This window comes from Pelecanus crispus, chromosome 3 (assembly GCF_030463565.1).
Source record: "Pelecanus crispus isolate bPelCri1 chromosome 3, bPelCri1.pri, whole genome shotgun sequence".
In the NCBI taxonomy this organism is placed as follows: Eukaryota; Metazoa; Chordata; class Aves; order Pelecaniformes; family Pelecanidae; genus Pelecanus; species Pelecanus crispus.
Window position 1 is genome coordinate 131,428,750 of NC_134645.1, and position 17,986 is coordinate 131,446,735.

Consider the following 17,986-nt stretch of genomic DNA (forward strand, 5'->3'; position numbering starts at 1 on the left):
TCAAGGGCACAGATGGCCAGTGAGAAAAAAAAAAAAAGTGTTATTCCGCCCTGGTATGAGAAACCGCTTGTGCCAGGTTAGCATTAGGCAGGGGAGTCAAGGCTAAAGATAAAGCTGGCCAGGAAGGTTCTACTGGGAATAACTGGTGTGAACTGGGGGGGTGTGGAAGGGAGTCACGGATGCGACACGGCCCTCCTGGAGATAACTCTGCCGGTAGCACCGCTTTGGGCTGATATCGCCCTGGAAATGCAGAACTGAGGTATGGATGGAGCAGCAGTGGGACCAGTGAGGGAAAATGAGTTGGGGGTGGGTTGTTTGGGAGGAGTCCGGGGGGGGAAAAAAGGTGTTGGGGCAGCAAAAGTGGGGAATAAGGTGTAAAATCAGGGAAAGAAAGGCGGGCTGTCCCAAAGCCAGGGTGCCTATGGAGGGCAGGGATGCTGACCTGCGGGAGGGGAAGGCTCCTGCCTGGTTTCGGCTCCGTGGAGGGAAGGGAGGGCACAGACCGCAGGGTTTTGCGGCACGAGCAGGGAAACACTTTGCCACAGCACCGTGAGTCCCCTGGATCGGGGCTGGGAGGGGGGACGCTTGGCTGCGGCTTCCCAGCACGTTCAGAGGTGAAAGGGGTGCTCCTGGCAGGCCACACTCCCAGCCCACGTTTGGGAAGATTTTATTAATCCCTGCCAGGAAGCCCTGGCTCCAGCCACAGCTTCAGCTTGGGGCAGAGAAAAGCCGTGCCCTGGCTCTGGGCACTCGCTGCGCTTCCGCGGGGCCGGGCAGCTTCAGGTGGTTTCACTGCGTGGGAGGAGAGAGCAGCTTGCTGTTCACCTGTGGGGAGAAGCACCCTGAGCCCCACAGCGATGGGCTGCAGGCAGTGGGCCCCCCCTACCATGTTTGGGGACCTCTGCCTCAGGCCCCCTGCCCCAAGCCGCAGGGGAGGAGGATGCCGCGCTCACCCCGGAGCTGACGTACTCCTCCAGCAGCAGGCGCAGCTCCGAGTTCTGCTGTCGCAGGACGGCTGCTTCGGCGAGCAGGCTGGCCCTGCGCTTGAGGACCTCGCTGGGCAAGGAAGGCAGAGAGTTGACGGGGCCAGTCGGTGGCCAGCCCCGCTGCGGTTCCCCCAGGCGCGCCACCAGCCTGCCCTGTCCCCAACAGCACTGCCAGGCACTCACTAATATTCCTCCAGTGCCACCGCCAGCGCATCCCACAGCTTCAACGTCGGCACGGGGATAACACGTGCCAGGGCTTCCCAGTATTCCCCATCCTCGGAGCTGTCCCGTAGCGGTAGCACCTCCTTTGCTGATCCGTCCTTCTCCCTGGGGGACAGAGAATCATGGAATCATCAAATCGTTTAGGTTGGAAAAGACCTTGAAGATCATCCAGTCCAACCATTGACCTAACACTGCCAAGACCACCACTAAACCAATTAAGGGAAGGGAACAAAGCCCTGGGGCTCAGCTATTCATGGGTGAGGAACAGCCCCATACCCCTCAGCTGAGGAAATTAAAAAAAACCAAACCATCACCATCATCACACGAAACCCCTCAGCTGAGGAGAAAAAACCCAAAAAACCATCACCATCATCACACGAATGAGCACGACCCCGCAGCTGGCACCTGCCTGCCCCATGGCTTTGCTACTGGTCATCTCCTGCCTTCTTGTCCCCAGCCATCCCTCGCTCAGGGATGTTAATGGTTGGACTGGATGATCTCAAAGATCTTTTCCAACCTAAACAATTCGATGATTCTGTGATTCAGGCACTGTCTGTACCCCCTTGCCTTGGTGGGACGCTCCCCACCCCTCTGTAATCATAGAACCATCGAATCGTTGAGGCTGGAAAAGACCTTTAAGATCACCCAGTCCAACCATTAACCTAACACTACCAAGTCCACCACTAAACCAATTAAGGGGAGAGGAAGAATTAATTTCATGTTTCCTGCTTTGGTGGCTGTATTATTTTTAATGAAAGTAAAAACCAGGAATCACTAAGTTTGGAAAGGCCCTCTAAGATCATCAGCCCAACCATCACCCCAACACCCCCATGCCCACTAAACCATGTCCCCAAGTGCCACCTCTGCCCGTTTTCTGAACACAAAATCTTGCAGGGCAGGCTGGGGAAGCTCTTGCTCCAGCCAGGGCAATACAGTCACCCCCACCCCTGGCTGCACACCCCCACAGCCCCCTGCCCTGTGCCCCAATCTGGGTCCCTCTCAGTCACAACAGCCCCACTCTGCCCCTAGTCCTACCTCAGCTTGTCAAAATCCCGCACAAACGCTTTCAGGATCTTTAGGACATCGTCAGCGTGGATGTACGCAGATGGAAGGGAGGCCAGCAAGCTCCGAGGGGATTTGAGCTCGTCCCTCTGGGCACCAGATCCACCATCCTCTCTGTCCTCAGCTGGATCCGTGACATCTTCTCCACCTGGGCTGCTCTGGCTCTGGAGGGAAGCAAGCTGGGCACTGTGCTTTCCACCACCTCCTCCTCCCCAAGAGCCACCTTCCCCTGGGAACTGCCCGCAGCTTTGCCCCTTGGCAAATTTAGAGAGCTCAGGCAAAAATTCATCTGCAAGAGGCTCTGCTCAGCCACGGCAGAAGAAGATTACAACCCCTCAGCCTCAGCCCTGGCACGTTCACCTCCCTTGTCCGGTCACAGGGAAACATTTCAGGGTCAACACGCTGGTCGCCCTCTCTGCCTTCCCTGGGTGTTCAGGAGATGTTCTGCTCCCTCTTTCCTGGATCCCTGGCTCTGCTGGGCTCTCCCCACCACTGTCCCCGGTGGGCCCACCTGGCTGACAGCCATCTCCTGGGCTTTGTACTTCAGGAAAAAATCCACCAGCTGGTACAGGTCATCCTCACTGTCGATCTTGAGGGCCTGGGGAGCAGAGGAACCAGGTTAGTGTCCCTCAGAGACATCACGGGAACAGGATCAAAACAAAGAGCGTTTCCCAGGAGCAGAGAGCAGAGGGTGCCCCTCTTGCAAGGCAGGAGCAGGTGGTAAGAATCATAGAATCGTAGAATCGTTGAGGTTGGAAAAGACCTTGAAGATCATGCAGTCCAACCATTAACCTAACATTACCAAGTCCACCACTAAACCAATTAAGGGGAGAGTAGCAATTTCATGTGTCCTGGCTTGGTGGCTGGATTATTTTTTAATGAAAGTAAAACTAGGAATCATTAAGGTTGGAAAGGCCCTCTGAGATCATCAGTCCAACCATCAACCCAACACCCCCATGCCCACTAAACCATGTCCCCAAGAGCCACCTCTGCCTGTTTTTTGAACCCCTCCAGGGATGGGGACTCCACCACCCCTCTGGGCAGCCTGTTCCAATGCTTGACCATTCTTTCCGTGAGGAAGCGGCTAGTGTGCGACAGTCAGGGGCATCTGTGGATGGGAGAGTCTGAGAACAGGCTGGAGGGGCCCTGGAGATGTTGATTAATTCATCAGCAGGATGGCCTTGAGCTGAGAAGCGTCTGGCCACAGTGCTTCACACCCTCCTGCAGTGCTCCTCTCCCCTTGCTGCCCCAGCGTCCCCCCGGCAGCCCAGTCGGACCTCCCCAGGGGCGGCTCAGCCCTACGCCACGCAGACACGGGGCAAAGAGCTTTCTCTGGTGACCATCAGCCTTCCCTGCAGCCCCTGATGGGCCAAGCCACAACTCACCGCAAAGATGGAGTCGAGCTTCATGAGGGTGCACTTGTGCCTCCCCAGTGCATGCAGGGGCCTCAGCAGCTTGCTCTCAATGAGAAAATCCTTGGGAGACACGCAGAGAAGAGGGTGCAGAGAAATAGCGTCTCCGTCCCCGCCCAGAAGCCAACCCATGCCATGCTATGGCCGTGCTGTCCTGTGACGGCAGGCTGAGCAGGGAGGGTGGGCAGCAGCTGGGCAGCGTGAGGCTGGCAGGGCCGGGAGGCTCTGGAATTGCCACCCAGCAGACAGGGAAGATCAGCGCGGTGATGCCAAAAGGACCTCATGACCTAAAGCTCTTGCTGACTGTCCCCAGAGATGGAATCATAGAATCGTTTAGGTTGGAAAAGACCTTAAAGATCATCCAGTCCAACCATTAACCTAACATTACCAAGTCCACACTAAACCAATCAAGGGTAGACTAGACTAAACCATGTCCCCAGGTGCCACGTCTGCCCGTTTTTTGAACACTTCCAGGGATGGGGACTCCATCACCTCTCTGGGCAGCCTGTTCCAGTGCTTGACTACCCTTTCCGTGAAGAAATTTTTCCTAATATCCAATCTAAACCTCCCCTGGTGCAGCTTGAGGCCATTTCCTCTCATCCTATCACTAACTACTTGGGAGAAGAGACCAACTACTTGGGAGAAGAGACCTGGGGAACAGCCTGGAGCATCAGATGCAGCAGGTTTGCCTGAGCTTTTTCTGGCCTGGGGAGCTGTGTCTCTCCTGGGGAGCTGTGTCTCCCATTTGGGCAACGGGGCTGTGCCCGCCAATACCTTTTCTTAGCATCATATATGTGCCACACACAGTGGAAACACCTGGAGATCCTCTCCCAGCCCCTGGGGCAGCTCTCTGAACAGGCTACTTGGCGTAGCAAGGCAGTGCCATGTAGAAGCCTTCACCCCAAGACGTGGAGCTCGGGACTGATCCCCCACAAGCTGGAGCAACCAGGGGACAGCACGCCTGCTCCCTGATCAGGGCACATGCCACAGCATCACGCACCGACTCATCGCTCACGAGCTCCAGGATCCTCTTGGCAGTCGTCTTGGAGATATTTCGCAGAGGTGTGACTCTGTCCTCAACCTTCACCGTATTTTCTTTTCCTCCTCCACTACCCACTTCTTCCTTCTTCTCTCTCCCTTCCTCCTCCTGTCCCCCAGAGCTGCTCTCTGAAACGTGGAGAAAGAAGGGTGAGCAAAAGCCTTTGTGCTTTGGCTGTGCTCCCAAGGCTGTGCTCCCCAGTCACATCACTGCAGGAGTCGCTGAGGAAATCACAATTGTTCCCTGCAACCTGGGAAGCACCCCAAAGATCTTGGGACACAAGCTGGCTCTTGGTCAGCTTGTCTGGAACTGGGAGCACTGGGCAAAGTACAGTGCAAAGATCCCCAAGCTGTCTTAGCACGAGCCAGCTCAGGGCTGGGGACAGCCCCTGCCTGGACTCGCAATGTCATAGAATCACAGAATGGTTTGGGTGGGAAGGGACCTTTAGAGGCCATCCAGCCCAACCCCCTGCAGTGAGCAGGGACAGCTTCAACCAGAGCAGGGTGCTCAGAGCCCCGTCCAACCTGGCCTGGGATGTTTCCAGGGATGGGGCATCTCCCACCTCTCTGGGCAACCTGTGCCAGTACTTCACCACCCTCATTGTAAACAATTTCTTCCTTATATCCAGTCTAAATCTATTCTTCTTTAGTTTAAAACCATTACTCCTTGTCCTGTCACAACAGGTCTTGCTAAAAAGATTGTCCCCATCCTTCCTATAGGCCCCCTTTCAGTACTGAAAGGTCACCGCTGTAAGATCCCACCTTGCAATGGCAAGGAGAGGAGCGACAGAAGGGGCTGTCATGGAGGAAGATGAGGGTCTCCCAGTGCCACAAGGGTGACAAGGGCACTGGGCATCCCACCTGTCAGGACCTCCGCAGCCAGCTTGGTCGCCATCCTCTTCACCTTGTAATGCCCGAGGGGGCCAACGTTGTTCAGGAACCAGTAACGAGGCTCTTCCCAGGGCAGCCCCAGCTGCTGCGTGTGAATGATGCGATCTGCATCAAGGGCTTTCCGCATCAGCCCTTTGGCTTCCTCCTCGTTCATAAGCCAGACCTTCGTGAACTTCTCAGCATCGCTGACAGCAAAGTGCCTGTGTGGAAGGGAGATGGCCCATGGAAGGAGGCTCTGGGTCCCAAAACGATACCCCACACCTCACTTAGCTGCTCCGAGGCCTCATCGTGGGTGGATGCCATGCACACCCCACCTCATCCTCCTCTGCACCTCCTTGCACTGCCCCGTGATGCGCTCGCAGTCGGCTGCCAGGCTCTGGTTCTCCTCTCTGAACTGCTGCTCTTGTTTGGCCAGCTTTCTTCTCAGGTTATTGAGCAAGGTGTGGAGCCTGGGGAGAGACAGCAAAGCTGGACATCCCCGAAGAGGCACCTTTGGACCTACCCAGCTTGTATGAAGGCTTTGGGACTTGGGGCTGCTTATGTACTAGTGACTACTCAGTGCCAAGGCCTGGCTCACCCTGATGCAGCCAGCATAGGTTGGCCATGGCCGGTCTGTTCAAAGTGCTCTGGGGATGGCCCTGCCCTGGGCTAACCCCTGTCCCTGCCCAGGGATGGGTTGGGACAGAGCTTGCTGGCCTCTGCTAGGTGATGGGCTCCACAAAAAACGGTATATCGGAGGTGATGGCAGGTAAGGCAGAGCCCATCTTCCAGGGATGGATTTTTACCGGTTGAGCTTCCTCTTCTGCTGGGATCTGATGATGGTGTTCTCCTTGTCCTGCTTCTTAAGCACCTGAAGGTTGTACTGCAGCTTCTCCTGGTTCAGCTGATAGACGGCTTTCATCTGCTGGAGCTGCATCTCCAGGTTCTGGCATTTCAAAAAACACAAAAACAAGCCGTGCCATGAGCAAAGGCCACATTGAAGCCTGGATCCTACTGAGCCTGCATCTCCAAACCCCCATCTTCCCATGCACATTTCCCCAGCTAACCCCTGGCCACACGGCATCACCCATGGGTGAGCGATGGAGATGCTGGTTGTCTGTAAGTACGTGCTATGGGGCCATGTCTGGGGAAGGAAGAACGGACTGGAGTTGTCCCCAACTTTCACTCAGTGGGGCACTAATTTGGGCCTCTCTCCTCAACCTAGCTGCTGATTTCCATGTCAGTTTTAGCAATTGCACGTCTCCGAATTAACCGGGAGGCTCAGAAGTTGCTTGGTGAGCTGGAGGAAGGGACACACAGAAGGAGTGACCACAGAAACTCTAGGTCTTAAGGAAACCAGAACAAAACAAATAACCAAAGCACTTGTGATGGCCGCATCCCACTGCATATCCTGGGGGACAGGAAAGAGGCAGAGAGTTCTCCCCTTTGCTCCACAGCTGCAATGGAGGAGACATCTGTAATGGGAGATATCTCTCTCAGCTTCCCAGCGCCCTGTTTGCTCGACAGCTGAGGGAAAGGAAGAGCCGCTTCCCGGGCTGATTGCCCCAGTCTCCTGGGGCTGCTGCTCTGGGCTGGGAGGCATCACACCCTACTGATGATCGCTGCTCTCTGCCAGCCCTACAGCTCATTTGGAAGCGAGCTCAGGGGAACACGGTGGCATGGAAACTCCAGGAGCAGGCAGCGTGACTGCGTGGATGGGTGAGAGGCAGCATCCTGGCCTGGCATGGTTTAATTCATGAGTATATAAGCGTCTTCCATGTGCAAGAGGAGGCAGAAATCTGATACTGAAAAATCTCATAACACAGGGCTTTCCTGGGGAGGCCTATAAAGACTTCTTCCATGATAGGAAGCGATTGGAATTAAGCTGCTGTATGGCCCCAAATTACAGCATCAGCCGCAGGCTCGGTTGTGCACAGGAATCTGCCCAGCAGAGAGACCCAGTGGGGTCTCCATCGGGGGCTCAGGCTTGCTCCCGGCCCAGGGAGATCTCTGGGGGCAGGTAAAGAGTCCCGAGCTGTAGGCTAGAAGCAGGGAAGACACTGGTACGCGGGTTAGCTGCCTCAGAGCTCTTCTGGGTAGCCCTACGTATGGCAGGGAGCGTACAAACAACCTGGGAAGACACCCAGAAGCAGTCCCAGCTGGCTAGGATCAACGCTCAGCTGAAGAAAAGAGGGAGATGAATCCCAGCAGGGCCAAGGGACCTTTTCCTTATAGCAGATGGAGGAAAGCCATGGCCCAAACCCCGTATTTAAAATGCTGATTCCCATTTAGTGAGACTGGGGAGTGCTCAACAACCCCCAAACCATAGGCTTCATCTTTAGGTCTTGGCTAAGCTCCTGTTTCAGAAATACCTCAGGACAACGACATCATCAGGAAAATAGTTGTTTCCAACTTCTCTTTTCTTATTCTCCCTGAACTGGAAGAGTGAAGTCTGTGCTATAAAGGGTTACAGAGCTCCAGTGCTAAAGGGAAGCAGGAGGACATCTACTTCATCCCTCTGCCCCACAGAGGGAACAACTTCACCAAATCAGCCCCAGCGGAAGTTGATTTAAGCTGTTCCTAAAACCCTGCATCAAAGAGCAGCAAACCAAGGGTACAGTCACTCTAGCCAACCATCAAGCCAGTCCTTGACATTTCTAGGCTTTCCTAGCTTGAAATTTCAACCCTAAATCTGAATGCCGGTTTAAATCTTCCCTACCAAAACTCAAGCCTGTGATTTTTTCTTGCATCTACAGCAGACGCAGAGAAGAACTCATTCTCCTCCTCCATCATACAGAATTGTGTGTATGATCACCTCCCTACAGAAATCTCTTCCCTGGTCTAAGCAGCCCCTTTCAACCTTTTCTTAGGGGCCATTTGTCTACTTAGTCTGTTCTCGACTCTCTCCCCTGTTCCCAAGCGTGTTGCCAAACCTGGACAAGGACATGTAGGTATAAAGTAGAGAGGAAAACAACCTCAAGCTGCGCCAGGGGAGGTTAGATTAGATATTAGGAAAAATTTCTTCACGGAAAGGGTAGTCAAGCATTGGAACAGGCTGCCCAGAGAGTTGGGGAGTCCCCATCCCTGGAGGGGTTCAAAAAACAGGCAGAGGTGGCTCTTGGGGACATGGTTTAGTGGGCATGGGGGTGTTGGGTTGATGGTTGGACTGATGATCTTAGAGGTCCTTTCCAACCTTAATCATTCCTAGTTTTTATTTTCATTATAAATAATCCAGCCACCAAGCCAGGAAACACGAAATTGCTACTCTGCCCTTAACTGGTTTAGTGTGGACTTGGTAGTGTTAGGTTAATGGTTGGACTGCATGATCTTCAAGGTCTTTTCCAACCTCAACGATTCGATGATTCTATGATTCTATGAAAATTTACCTCTCCTGCCTTATATATCAACCCTCCCACAACTACAGCTAAAGGCAGCAGGCGCATTTTTACAACAGGCCCACATCGCTGTCTGCGAACCTTGATCTCCAGCGCGCTGCTGCCTCTCTCCCCAGACGTCTCAGAGCCATCTTACACACTCCGTGTCACCTTCCAGGTTATTGATATGAAGGCAAAGAAACCGCAAAGTCAGGACTGCCCTCCCTGGCCATGCCCTTTCAGGCTGACAGGGACCTCGCAACAGTAATATTTCACTTGAAGTTGTGCAAAACCTTCTAGACATCAGCCCTAGCCTGTATTTCCCTGGGCTTCCTAGGAGCACATCCCATGGGACAAACAACGAGCTTTTCTAAAGTCCAAATGCAACATGCCGAATTTCTACCGTGCAGCCCAGGAAGCAACACACGACAACTAGCAGGGAAGGCGTCAGCGGCGGCAGGGCGCTCTGCTGAGCAGAGGAGGCTGAACGATCTGGGCAAAGCTAAACGTGACAGCCTTAGGACCATCGCCAGGGCTGCTGTCCAGGGGACCAGCAGGATTGCAGAGAGCCACAGATGCACTGCTTTGTTAACACCGCTGCTCGCAGAGAAGGCAGTGGATTAAAAGGTATCTGTGTCTTGGGGAAGCCACAATTATGAGGTTTGGATCTGCAGTGAGAGCTGCTGGTGCTTGTCCAGCCAGCGGTGTGCCAGGGTTGTGCTCTTCCACTGCATGCCCTCCTACCTGAGTAAGGGCAAAGTCATGATAGTTCTCACACCAAGTGGACTTCGTGGGCATTAGAGAAACCATGGGTCTATGGCTAGATGTCAGAGGAAAAAGCTGACACCTCCTAGGACAAGGACCCTGACAAAGGAAGAAATTAGGTTGACCTGAAATGATTTGGTGTCAGGACACTCACACTATTTGATCCTCCTACCAATCACGATGCCAGAAGTAGCAAACCCCTCACCCTTCCCAGGTGCTTCATACATCCTAGAGCTACAGTTCACGTGCTACAGACCTCTGAGAGCCAAGGGCAGACAGACGCTGTGGTGTAGGACCCATGGAGAGAAGAGAACAACAGCTCCATCACCCCATTGACACGGGGCTGGACTGTGCACACTGAAGAGCTGAGATGACCAGATACCAGCTGCAGCTTTCATACCGTCTAGCTGCCCCACAGAGCCATCTACACACAGAAAAGCCCAGGGAGATCTGCTCCACTGCCTCCCCACATGGCACACGTTAGCCTTTTCTGTACCTGCACATCGCTCTCCAGCTGGATCTTCATGCTGTTATACTCCTCCTCATCCTCCAACCGCAGCTGACTCAGCTGTTTCTCAAACTCTTCCACCTTCCTCATACGGGCATGCAGGTATTCCAGCTACAGGCAAAAGGAAAACATCATCCATCAGTGGCGACAGCTTCCTCCCGCGATCACAGCTCCTTTGGCTAGCCCAAAGCAAGGTCATGCATGGGTAATTCCCCTGCAGAGCAGGCTGAAAAACTGTCCCTTTGCCCCCCACACTCCTGAGGAACCAGCTGCCTTCGTGCATGTGTGTCTTTCAAAGCAGCCCAGTGCTGGAGAGCAGCACTGGGCCTGGCAGCCTTTGGCCCTTCAGTACAAGAAGGACATTGGGGTGCTGGGGCATGGCCAGAGAAGGGCAGCAGAGCTGGGGAAGGGTCTGGAGCACAGGGCTGGTGGGGAGCGGCTGAGGGAGCTGGGGGTGTTCAGCCTGGAGAAGAGGAGGCTGAGGGGAGACCTTTTGGGACATGGTTTAGTGGGCATGGGGGTGCTGGATTGATGGTTGGACTGATGATCTTAGAGGGCCTTTCCAACCTTAGTGATTCCTGGTTTTACTTTCATTAAAAAATAATCCAGCCAACAAGCCAGGAATCATCAAATTAATTATTACTCTCCCCTTAATTGTTTTAGTGGTGGACTTGGTAGTGTTAGGTTAATGGTTGGACTTGATGATCTCAAAGGTCTTTTCCAACCTAAACAATTCTATGATTATTGCTCTCTACAACTACCTGAAAGGAGGTTGCAGCGAGGTGGGGGTTGGTCTCTTCTCCCAAGTAACAAGTGACAGAACAAGAGGAAATGGCCTCAAGTTGCAACAGGGAAGGTTTAGATTAGATATTGGGAGAAATTTCTTCACTGAAAGGGTTGTCAAGCACTGGAACAGGCTGCCCAGGGAAGTGGTGGAGTCCCCATCCCTGGAGGTATTTAAAAGATGTGTAGACGTGGCGCTTAGGGACATGGCTTAGCAGTGGACTTGGCAGTGTTACGTTAATGGTTGGAGTCAATGATCTTAAAGGTCTTTTCCAACCTAAATGATTCTATGATTCTAAATTTCACACAGACCTTACCTCCCGTGTGTTGTGGGCTTGGATGGCTTCGTCCCACTTCTTCCTGTTGTTGTCCAGCAGCTCTCGCCGTTCGAGCTCAAAAGCTTTCTGTGAAGGAGACAGAGCCCTTCACCATCATGTTGGCACCACTCATTGCCAACCTTACACTAGTCCAGGCCAGCAGCCTCCAGGAGAGGACGGGCTGCAGGCTGGTGCCGCTGTCCGATGAACACGCGCTGGCCTGATCTCTCCTCTCCACGCCAGGACCCCGCTGGCAGAGACCTCACACTGCGACCCCACGGGGACTGCTGCTACCAGCCACCCAGAGCTGGAGGGATGCTCGTGGTGGTGGGTAGCTCTGTGAGTTCACTGGAAATCATCATTAATTAGCAGTGGAGCTTGGTCAGGCAGCCACCTGATTTCACTTAGCAAGACATTAAATGGGGAGAGCTGCCCTCACTCAGCAACAAATGCAGGTTTGGTCTGCGCAGTGGGACTTTGTGTTCTGCAGAAGGTAAGGCTAAAGAACCACATGGTCCTTTCTGGCTTTCAGAGAGATGAATAATCAGCCATGAAGCATTCACATGCTACTGAGTTGCTCTGCACTGAAGCACGGTCATTCACAGCGTGGCATAAAGCAGCCCCTCAGCGCTCAGCACCATTCGGTGCTTTTGCTTGGCCAGATTTCAGCCTCATTCACCAAGACATCAGCCCTGCTGCTCTGGACAGTAGTCAACCCAGCCAGTGCACTGAGCCTGAGGCCTCTTTGCCATAAATATGGAGGAGTAAGTGGCTGCAGGTTTTCTCATTGGACTCTTCCTCCACCTTACAAAGTGGCTACCTCAATCTGTAGGAGTTTGTGACGGTAAGTTTTCAGCATGACCCTGGTCTGTTCCTCCATTCTCTCCAAAAGTAGGTGGATATCATCTGAATGCTTCTTAATGGCCTGCACGTATTGCTCATCTTTGTTTTTCAGCTCCTGGAGGAGGAGAGCAGATGCTGAAATCAGAGAGAAGTATTTGACCAGGAATCCTCAGGGGCTAACCAAGAGGGTAAGACCCAGATGACACCTTTTCCAAAGGAGAAGAGGTGATGAGAGCAAAAAGTCAGAAAGTCAAGAGGTAGTTAGGAGGGAACATGGGAGGAGAGACAGATCATTGCTGCCAAAAGCTCCAGGTGAGGTGGAGTAGGAGATGAGAAGCCTGCAGACGCACCAACTCCTCCAGGGGCCACAGAACCTGCTGTGGGGAAGGCTTTCTTCCCTCTACAAAAACACTCCCCCCCTCTGCTCATTTGCCTTTTTTTTTTTTTTTTTTACTGTACAATCTGGGACCTGCCAGTTTGTCTTACTGCTACCAGTGTCCTGGGTGTACCGACAGCGAACTTGTACACTGAACAGTGCCAGGGCACCCTATCTCATCGCTCACTTTGGGACACTGGGCACCGCACCTCCTGGCAGAGTTTTGACCCGGACTAACTGACGGTACATGGACCTCCGCAATGTACTGGTGAAGACCCAGACAAAGGGATGACTGAAGAGCCAGACAGGGATGATTGTTGCTTTAGAACAGCATCCTCAAGAGCTTGAACCCCCCCCACCCTGTCCTTCCTGGTTGTCCCTGCCTGGTCCCCATGCTACCTGCTGCAGGTCACCGATGAATCTGTTCTTCTCCTCCAGAAGCAGCGCACACTGCTGCTGCTGTTGGTTCAGCAGCTGCCACAGCTCCTGCGGGATTGTCATCTCCTTGCCCAAGGCCCACTTGGAGGTGATCTCCTCAAACTTGCATGCGCTCGATTTGGCTTCATTCTCCAGCTTCTCCACCCTGCAGGCAGTAAGGAGCACACGGCAAACGGGGAACTGGGGCAATAAGTGCTTCAGACGTGGTTCAGTGGCCCACGCTGCATAACCCAGTTTGAATTCAAAGTGGCATCAAGATCTCAGCGGAGCAGCAGCATTCTTGCAAGCGCTTGTTAGAGCATCGCACAAGGGCAGAGCTGGCATCCTGCAGGCCCTTCTCTTCAGACACGCATTTCTCCAGCTCTGCCCTTGCCCAGTGCTCGAACAACCACTTCCCTGGAGGAGAAAAGACTGAAGAGCTCAGCTCAAGCAGCAGTCACCTTTGCAAGGTGCACTAGTCCTTCTGCCAAGCCAGCTGTCTCTGGGCAAAAGGTGATGGACAAGCAGTGCCAAACAGCCTCCCGGCTACGTCTAGACTTGGGAGTCAAACTGTCCAGACACCACACTCCAGCTAAAGCCAAATGGCACTGAACAGCCCACGTCTATATTATAAAATTCCTTCCTCTTCCAAACAGACGCACCATCCAACGTGCTCTAGGGATGGCCCTTGGCTCGGGCTGAAACAGCGGCCACCACCTTTGCCACCCCCAAACCTGCTCTAGGGGAAGTTCCTGGACACAGCACCTGGTTCCTTAATGAGATTCCCACTGGGAAACCATCTGAGCAAGGGACAAGGGTCTTGCTACAGCCAGCCTCCCATAAAATGTTCCTACAGTGCCCTCCAAAGGCAGTAGGAGTAAGGACTTGGTGTTTCCGAGCTGATTTCTGAGTCCTGGGGACAGGACTGAAAAAGCCAGTCCCTTGGAGATTGCCCAGCTCCTCTGGTGAACAGGTTTGCCCAGGAAGGCACACAGAGAGGATTAGAGAATAATCCAGGCTGGAAGGGCTTCAGGAAATCACCGGCTCCCAGTCACAGCAGGATTAACTTCAATGTCAGAGCAGGTTGTGCAGGGCCTTGTCCAGGCATGTGCTGAGTATCTCCGAGGAGGAAGATCTCTACAACATCAGGGGCCCCTGAGCCAGCATCTGACCACTCTCACTGCGAAGACCTTAATATCCAATTTCTCAAATTAGCACGGCCTCACGCTCTTCCCACTCCTCACACACAGCCTGTAGCTGTCACAGGATGTAGCTGTCCCAGGGCATTCACATGGTACGGCTAACAACTGCCCCTGGCTCCATGACTGGAGGGCAACCTCTGGAAACAGGCAATTTGCTGAGCCACCTCTTTGCACAGGGTGACAATGTTCTCCACCACGGTGTCACCTCCAGGCTCAGGAGAGCGGCTCGGCAAGCCAGAAGCAAGGGCAGCTGTGCCTGTGCTTCTCAAGCAAGGAGAGCACAAGTATATGTGGTACAGGCTCCTGGTGAAAAGCTGACAACCAGCTGCGTTTCTCACACTCTGGAGCTGAAGACGTGATGGGCCTGGAGGAGATTGGTAAGCAGACAGTCCGTAGTACTGCATTGCCACCTGGGGAAGCCACCAGCCTTGACCTGCAGAGCTCTGTAAAGATCCAGCTGTGGCAGGTGGGACCTGGAGGCTCTTTGTGCACCTAAATTTTCCTTTTGAACATAAATTCAGTGTTGCCCTAACTGCTAAGCATTCCTGGATGACCAGGGTTAGGATGTCCTGCAAAAGCTGCACCAACATCTGCACTGCTCCCACCTAGCAGCGCAGACCCACCGCGCAGTCTCTTACCGCTGCAGCTTCAGCTCTGCCTCCTCTGCTCTCCTCTGCGTTACCCTCAAGTCAGCAGCCACCTGGATATTTGTCACCATCTGCGTGCCGTCAAAGAGCAGCTTGGCCAGCTTCTGTGAAGTAGGTGGTACACATTTCACACCCAGAGACCTGAGCTCTGGAAGAAGGGATACTGGAGCAACTCTCGCTATGCCTGTCCAGGGTCTGGCTCCCTATCCCCATGCTGAGGTGCCTGGTTGGACCCATAAGCCCCATCTTCCCATGCTATGGCAGGGTTTGAGGAGCACTGCAAGGACTGAGCCAGCACTGTGCCCAGGTGGCCAAGAAGGCCAACAGCATCCTGGCTTGTATCAGGAATAGTGTGGCCAGCAGGAGCAGGGAGGTGATTGTCCCCCTGTACTCGGCGCTGGTGAGGCCGCACCTGGAATACTGTGTCCAGTTTTGGGCCCCTCAATACAAGAAAGACATTGAGGTGCTGGAGCGTGTTCAGAAAAGGGCAACGGAGCTGGGGAAGGGTCTGGAGCACAGGGCTGATGGGGAGCAGCTGAGGGAGCTGGGGGTGTTCAGCCTGGAGAAGAGGAGGCTGAGGGGAGACCTTATCACTCACTACAACTACCTGAAAGGAGGTTGTAGTGAGGTGGGGGTTGGTCTCTTCTCCCATGTAGTTAGTGATAGGACGAGAGGAAATGGGCTTAAGCTGCACCAGGGGAGGTTTAGGTTGGAAATTAGGAAAAATTTCTTTACGGAAAGGGTGGTCAAGAATTGGAACAGGCTGCCCAGAGAGGTGGTGGAGTCCCCATCCCTGGAAGTGTTCAAAAAACGGGTAGATGTGGCACTCTGGGACATGGTTTAGTCTAGTCTACCCTTGATTGGTTTAGTGTGGACTTGGCAGTGTAGGTTAATGGTTGGACTGGATGATCTTAAAGGTCTTTTCCAACCTAAACGATTCTATGATTCTATGACTGCAGTGTACCCATGGGTGCTCCCTCTCCTGGAAAGCCCTGCAGGCCATCAGCACCAAGAGGAATGTGCTCAGAGCACCTTCTTGTCTTGCTTCTGTGTGCGGATGGGGCTAGGGGTTTGGGTTGGGGTTTGGGTGCACGGTGTCCGTCCCAGATCCTTCCGATCCATGGGCTGTTTGTCACAGGGAAATCATATCCCCAGGATCCAGCCCAAGAATCACCCCCCACCCAGTCCTGAGGAGTTTCTGTCCCTGCTTCTTCTCAGATAAATGCTGCTGTGTGACACTAAGCACCACACAAAGCTAAAAGGAAGGTAAAGCCAAATGTCTAGAGGTCAGGGACCCGAGAGGACCTTCCTGTCCTATGGCCGCACCTGCCTGCTCTCCTCAATCTGCTGATGGCTCCTTCTCTGCTCTTCCTCCTCCTCAGCCACCTTCGGCTCTGCATCTTCTCCAAGGGCCTCCCTGGGCAGAAAAGGGGAAAAGACAGAACATTTTGCACCACACCATCTTCCTAATACTCGGAGATGGCCCTGGATCTGAGATCGTAGCCCACACTGCATGGTTCAGCACAGCACACTTCGCTCTCTCCTTCCCTCAGCAGGTTTAGTCCCAGGCCAGGAGGTCCCTGCAGATGCAGAAAAGAGGCAGGAAAGGGTGGGACAGCCTCCCCAAAGGAAAACCGGGTCCAGGCTTCCCTTTCTGGAGCTGGGAGTGCAGCCCAGGGCTGGTTACTCCTGCAGCACAGGGCTGGGGGTGGCTCAGCCCATTTGCTTGCCAGGGGGAGGAGGGCAGGGGGCAGAGGCTGTTTGGGGGCAGCCCTTAGGTGGCTGTGGGGGACCCTTGCTGGGCCATGCAGCCAGCCAGCTTTTGTCTGGAGCCATTTCAGGGTTGGCACCGATCCCATGTTAATTCCTTGGGATCAATCTAACCTAAAGGGAAGGCTCTGGGATCAGTAAGGAGAAAACAAGCCTGTTTGGGTGGGAGATGTTACTGACCTAGGTATGGTTTGGTAACAGGATCCACAGGTACCTCGTTGTGGTTTACTCTCAGTTTGGAGAGGAGCTGGGGGTTTCCCTCACTGCTCTCCCCAGGCTGGGGGAAGATGGGACCCTGACCCAGCCCCAGCTCAGGAGAGGGCAGCAGGGTCCTGCTACTTCATGGTCTGATCCCACCCAGCCTGGATGGGGCTTCGAAGGCTTGGGAGAGGACCCCAGCTCAGTCCTGCTTTGGGGAAAGGTGTGCCCCATCGCTGGTGAGCCCCGGTTTTAGGAACAACATTGGCCTGGTCCTGGAGGCCACAGGCCTGGGGCTGATTTTGTCCAGGGGGGCAGAGGATCCGTGGCAGGGCAGTATCTTGGGAAAGGGGCTATTGCTGCCCCAGTGCTGGGCTGGGGACAGGACAGGGATGTCCTTGACTTTGGGCTGAGCTGGGACTGGGGCAGGGGTGCTCCCTGACCGCCTGCCATGCGGCAGGGAGCGGGGAACACCTCAGCCTGGTTCAGGGTTCAGGGTGCTCCCTGACCCAAGGCCAGTTTGGGGAGAGGTCCTGTGCCGCGTGAAGGCTGGCAAGGCCACGTCGGGTCCCCGGCCCCAGTGCTGGTGTGGGGCAGGGGATGTTCTGAGCCCCGGGGATGGTCCCCGAGCCTGTGCTGGTCCTGGGTGGGGGGGCCAGGACTGGGCGCCGGTTTGGGGTGAGGGATCTGGAACTGGCACTGGTTTGGGAGTGGGGGCATCAAGCCCAGCGCCAGTCTGGGGACGAGAAGACCATCTGTGACCAGACACGAGGTTTGGGGAGAAAGGTGAGGGACTTGATGCCACTTTGGGGCAGGGAGGAACCTGGACCCGGCTGCCCCGTTTCTCACCGGCGCTTGGCATCGAGGCGGGCGGCGATGCGGCGGCGGCGGGCGGCGATGCGCTCCTCGGGGCCGGAGCCGCTGAGGGCCGGGGCCGGAGCCCCCCATTCCGCCTCCGCTCCCCGGCTCATGGAGGCGGCCGGAAGCAGCTGCCACGCATGCGCGCCGCGTCCGGAGCGTCCGGCTGTTGCCTGGCAACGCAGCGGCCGCGCATGCGCAGCACAGCCCCGCCACCGCCAACGGCATCGCCCCACGGCCGTTGCTGCGCATGCGCTGTGCGGGGGTTGCGCCGAGGGGGGGCAGCCATGGGCCTGGCCCTGGGGAGGGGGGAGAACGGCGGGATCAGGGGGGGAATT

At 54.7% G+C, this 17,986-nt stretch overlaps 1 protein-coding gene across 1 annotated transcript; it reads right to left on the minus strand.

Annotated features, from left to right (window-relative positions):
- Positions 1 to 789: 789 nt before the first annotated feature.
- On the minus strand, positions 790 to 17,761 carry DRC1 (dynein regulatory complex subunit 1). Its single transcript, XM_075707755.1, has 17 exons — positions 17,640 to 17,761; positions 16,149 to 16,239; positions 14,814 to 14,926; positions 12,956 to 13,139; positions 12,158 to 12,295; positions 11,338 to 11,424; positions 10,226 to 10,348; positions 6,397 to 6,536; positions 5,926 to 6,060; positions 5,582 to 5,811; positions 4,683 to 4,849; positions 3,656 to 3,745; positions 2,782 to 2,868; positions 2,244 to 2,434; positions 1,170 to 1,313; positions 954 to 1,056; positions 790 to 825 (listed from the first exon to the last, which is right to left on the minus strand). Exons 1-17 carry the CDS (start codon positions 17,759 to 17,761, stop codon positions 790 to 792), a joined length of 2,181 nt encoding a protein of 726 aa, XP_075563870.1.
- Positions 17,762 to 17,986: the final 225 nt, after the last annotated feature.

What these genes read in the sequence shown, in the direction of transcription:
- DRC1 (XM_075707755.1), bottom strand. Translation starts at nt 17,761, where the DNA reads ATGAGCCGGGGAGCGGAGGCGGAATGGGGGGCTCCGGCCCCGGCCCTC. An exon ending in ACAAACTCCTACAGATTGAG is followed by an intron (nt 11,425 to 12,157) that starts GTAGCCACTTTG and finishes TCTCCTTCACAG; the next exon opens with AAAGCTTTTGAGCTCGAACG. An exon ending in GGCTGCGGAGGTCCTGACAG is followed by an intron (nt 4,850 to 5,581) that starts GTGGGATGCCCA and finishes TCCACGTTTCAG; the next exon opens with AGAGCAGCTCTGGGGGACAG.